The sequence below is a fragment of the Cyprinodon variegatus genome, unplaced genomic scaffold (assembly GCF_000732505.1).
Source record: "Cyprinodon variegatus isolate N-32 unplaced genomic scaffold, C_variegatus-1.0 Scaffold265, whole genome shotgun sequence".
Lineage (NCBI taxonomy): Eukaryota > Metazoa > Chordata > Actinopteri > Cyprinodontiformes > Cyprinodontidae > Cyprinodon > Cyprinodon variegatus.
The window spans coordinates 382,399-386,306 of record NW_015150718.1 but is presented as its reverse complement, the minus strand read 5'-3'; the positions used below and the strand labels follow the sequence as shown (position 1 = coordinate 386,306).

Below are 3,908 nucleotides of genomic sequence, written 5' to 3'. Positions count from 1 at the left end.
AAAGCAGCGAACTCTGCTCTCCAGAGCAAGTAGATTGGTAACCCCGCCTCCTACTCACCTCTATCTTGTCTGCTGTCATGATTCATGCAGCTATTATTTCATCCAAATGAAAAATGGAGAACAGATCAGCAGATCATGATTGTCTACAGTGAAAAGAAGGACTGGGTTATTTACTTTTGCCGTCGCCTTTTTGGAAACACAGGAAGGAGCAATCAGCTAAGTGAGCTTAGTGCTTGGAAAAAAAAGAGGAAAACAGGAAAAGGGACAAGAAGAGAAGGACAAAACATAGAATAAATAATGTATGTCTATTCTGTTAACATTTCTTTATCTGTATAATGGATCTGTTTTATGTGTTGTCAATTTAACACTAATTCAGAGTGGGACCAAATTGGTTTTATATTTAACTCTTAAAGTGTTATCTTTAACACTGCAAAATTCATGAAGTTTGGTTTACATATTTCTGAATAACAAAAAAATCTGTTTTCTTGTGCTTCAAGATGACATTTGGCGGGAATTTTAGTGTTAAAGAAAACATTTACTCACACTAAACAAAGTTTATATTTATTTATTAAAACACTTAAATCATGATAAAACCCCACAGTGAAGAAAAAAAAACGTACTTTAACACATACAGAGTTGAAAATAACCCTGTTATTTGGTCCCATTCCATGAGTGTTAAATTGCAGATTTTCAGAGTTAATTTTACTCTGTGTTATTAGTGTCAAAATCCTGAAGAACTTTCAGAGACTGGCTGTTAATCAATATTATAAAGAATAAAAGTTACACTGCATGTCTGTCAAATTTTACACTGATAATAACTCCAACACTTGAGCAGATTTCCGTATAGTAGTAAATACTCCGTTTAGAGTTAAATAGATGAATTCTGAATTTTTAACACCCAATACTTCTTTCTTATTTTTGGTGCAGTATTTTCATTTTTGACCTACATATCCTGTTTTTCTTCCAGAATTTCAGAGGTGGAGTCCCGCGCCTTTTCCGGACTCCTCCGCCTTCGCTCTCTGGATCTGAGCAACAACCAGCTGGCTGTCATTCACCCCGAAGCGTTCGGTACCCTCAGCCAGTCGCTGCGGGAGCTGAACCTCAGCAAAGCTCTCTACAACTTCTCATCGGTGATGGACCTATCCAGCTGCCTTCAGAGGAGCTCCATGAGGAACCTGCGGACCCTGGACCTATCCGACAACAGCCTGGTCTACCTTCCCTCGGGTATCTTCTCCAACCTGAGCAGCCTGCAGCGACTCCAGCTCTCCAACAACTCCCTGGTGGCCATCCGCAACCTCACCCTCTCTGGTTTGGAGAGCCTGGAGGAGCTTGATCTCACACTTAATGCCTTCAAGACCTTTCCTAATGAGAGCTTGCAAGAGTTGGACTCGCTTCGCCAAGCCTCCCTGTTTCTGGGGCAGAACCCCTTCAAATGCACTTGCGGCATTGAACCCTTCTCGCTGTGGCTCAACAGGTCCCAGGACCGTATCTTGGATGCCGACAGCCTCGTCTGCATGTTCCCTCCCAGCATGAGGAACACATCCATCCTTACGGCGGCCACACTGACTCTGGAATGCTACCAAAGGGACGCCGGGGCAGACCTTGCTTTACAAACCTCTTACGTCTTCTTGGGTATCGTCCTGGGTTTCATAGGCCTCATTTTCCTCCTTGTTCTTTACCTCAACCGCAAGGGAATCAAGAAGCGTGTGTACGACATGCGGGACGCCTGCAGGGAGGTCTGGGAGGGCTACCACTATCGTTTTGAGATAGACTCCGACCCAAGGTTATCGCAGGTCTCCGCCAGCGCTGACCCGTGAACAGACCTTTACTGCGTCACTTCCTCTAGGAACTCTTTGTCCTGTTTCATTTATCAGCAACAGAATGTAAAGAAAAATGTACAGTTGTATCTTTAAATACATATAAAGGTTAAAAAAAAGAAACTGATCAAAGCATGCACTCCTGTCAAATGGAGGTGTTTGACATTTCCAGAAAGCAAAAGTGAAGTGCCTGAACTAAGCGCAGTATTGTTTCTCAGTATGTGAATAAAACAAATCTGATAGAAACGAAGAACCCCAGCACTGCAATAAAATTCTGACACTATGAAAACAAACCTTTGGGAATTTAAAGCACAATCACTCATTCATCTTTGATCCCTTTCAAGCCCTTTGGTCCCTCCGGCCTCCTGCCCCAGGGTGCCAGAGAGGAATTAAGCCACGAAAGCTTTTTCTCTCCCCCTAAAGCTCCTCTTAAAATCACTACTCTACCCCTCTTTGGCTGTTGGATTAGAAGGAGAGAAGACAATTCAGCACAGGCCAGCGGAAATCTCCCTGCCTCTTCGGGTTTTTTTTCTTCTGCCTTTCTCTTTTTCGTGAAACTTTGCTTTGTTTCAACTCCTTCAGTTTTATTGTCAAAATGATGAGAACCAGCCCCAAGCTCAGGCTGCTGAAAGCAGCCCCCTCCTCCCTCGCTTCTTAAAAACAACAGCCCTCACTTTGGAGGCTCTTTGAAGAAAAAAAAAAGGGTTTGGCTCTCCACGTTTTTCTGTTTAGGGGGCTTTTCCTCCCTGCTATGATAAGATACAGATGATTCTGAAACACCAGCCACATTGTTCCATTCACAAGGTCTTCTCAAGCAGTTGGTGAAGAAAGAACGATATGTGCTTAAGGGTTAGTTTAGCTAATCTGAAAGTGAGGTACTGTTGCTGTAACAGCTTTCCTGCTTTAGAAAGATGGCATATCTCAGTTTGTAGAGGAAATCTTTAGATTGTTGGAAAGTTATCAGTTATTCAGATGGGTAAACAGAATTATTGCTTCGTGCATCAATTTGGCTCCACAGCATATCCCGGTTTAGTTTGTTCTTTAAAGCTGAGGTTTAAGTAAGGAGCATGTTAGCGGCAGGTAACAGCACTCAGTGGTGACCTCATGGTTAAAGCAGGATACTGTTGTTTTGGGAAAAGCTGAAAGTTCTCTGGTTTAAATCTAACGGCGCCCTGGGCAAAACCCTGAGGCTAAAGTGCTGGTTATAGTTCCCTAGCAGTGTGCCGTGGTGAGGTTGTCGCAGGTGTGATGCAGATATTTTTGATTGATGCGTGGCCTGTTAATCCACGCCAAAATGCAAGAGGGATAATCACGAACTAGCTAGAATTTTGGGTGTCCGTGTGTCAGTTTGACAAGCTTGTTCACCGTCAACAACCCTTCATCCAACGCCGGACGACCAACAGTTCACCCGTGAGTGTTCCCCAAAGACTGGCCGTGGCGCTGTGTGTTTTGGCTTCTGGTGCAAACCAACAGACCGTCGCTCAGAGCTACAAACTAGCACCCTGCACAGTTTCTGGGATAGTGTCTGAGGTGTGCCAGGCGTTATGGACGGCGCTACAGTCAGAGTTTCTGCCATTAGTTACCAAACAGGAAATACGCATAGTGTAGAGCGGATGTAGAAGCGACCAATAGGGCGCCTCCTTTCTCTCCTTCCTTGGTTGCTATCTGATTACCTGGTTTCTGAGCATAAACAAGACCTGAGAAATCTTCCCTGCTTCCCAAGGAGATGGGTTAAATGTGGAAGAATTTTAAGGTAATGGACAAAGTTAGAATCACAAAAACAGGATTTTTATTGTTAAATATAATTTTTATTTAGACAATCAGGGACAATTATAATAGGAAAGTGAAGCAAATTGTTAATGTTAAATAAAGCCATTAGAGAAACAAGAATTATTTATACAATATAATATTTGCACAGTTAAAAACGGTTAAAATGGCCTTCATGTTATGATGTAAAGCTTTAGATTCCTCCAAAGATGAGCATTTTCAAAATGTTAGTCTGGCTGGGCTGCTTAAGAAAAGCAATTTATTGCTTCAACACATAAGTGACATCTTGGTAAAGTTAAAAGACCGGTTTGAAAGTTAGTGCTG

The 3,908-nt window shown here is 42.7% G+C and overlaps 1 protein-coding gene across 1 annotated transcript in view; it reads left to right on the top strand.

Annotated features, from left to right (window-relative positions):
- Positions 1 to 3,034, top strand: part of LOC107089784 (trophoblast glycoprotein-like) — a 5,276-nt gene extending 2,242 nt beyond the window's left edge. The window contains exon 2 of the mRNA XM_015382750.1: positions 928 to 3,034. Within this exon, the coding sequence (XP_015238236.1) occupies positions 928 to 1,817 (890 nt within the window). The 3' untranslated portion in view covers positions 1,818 to 3,034. The remainder of the gene's footprint in view (positions 1 to 927) is intronic.
- Positions 3,035 to 3,908: the final 874 nt, after the last annotated feature.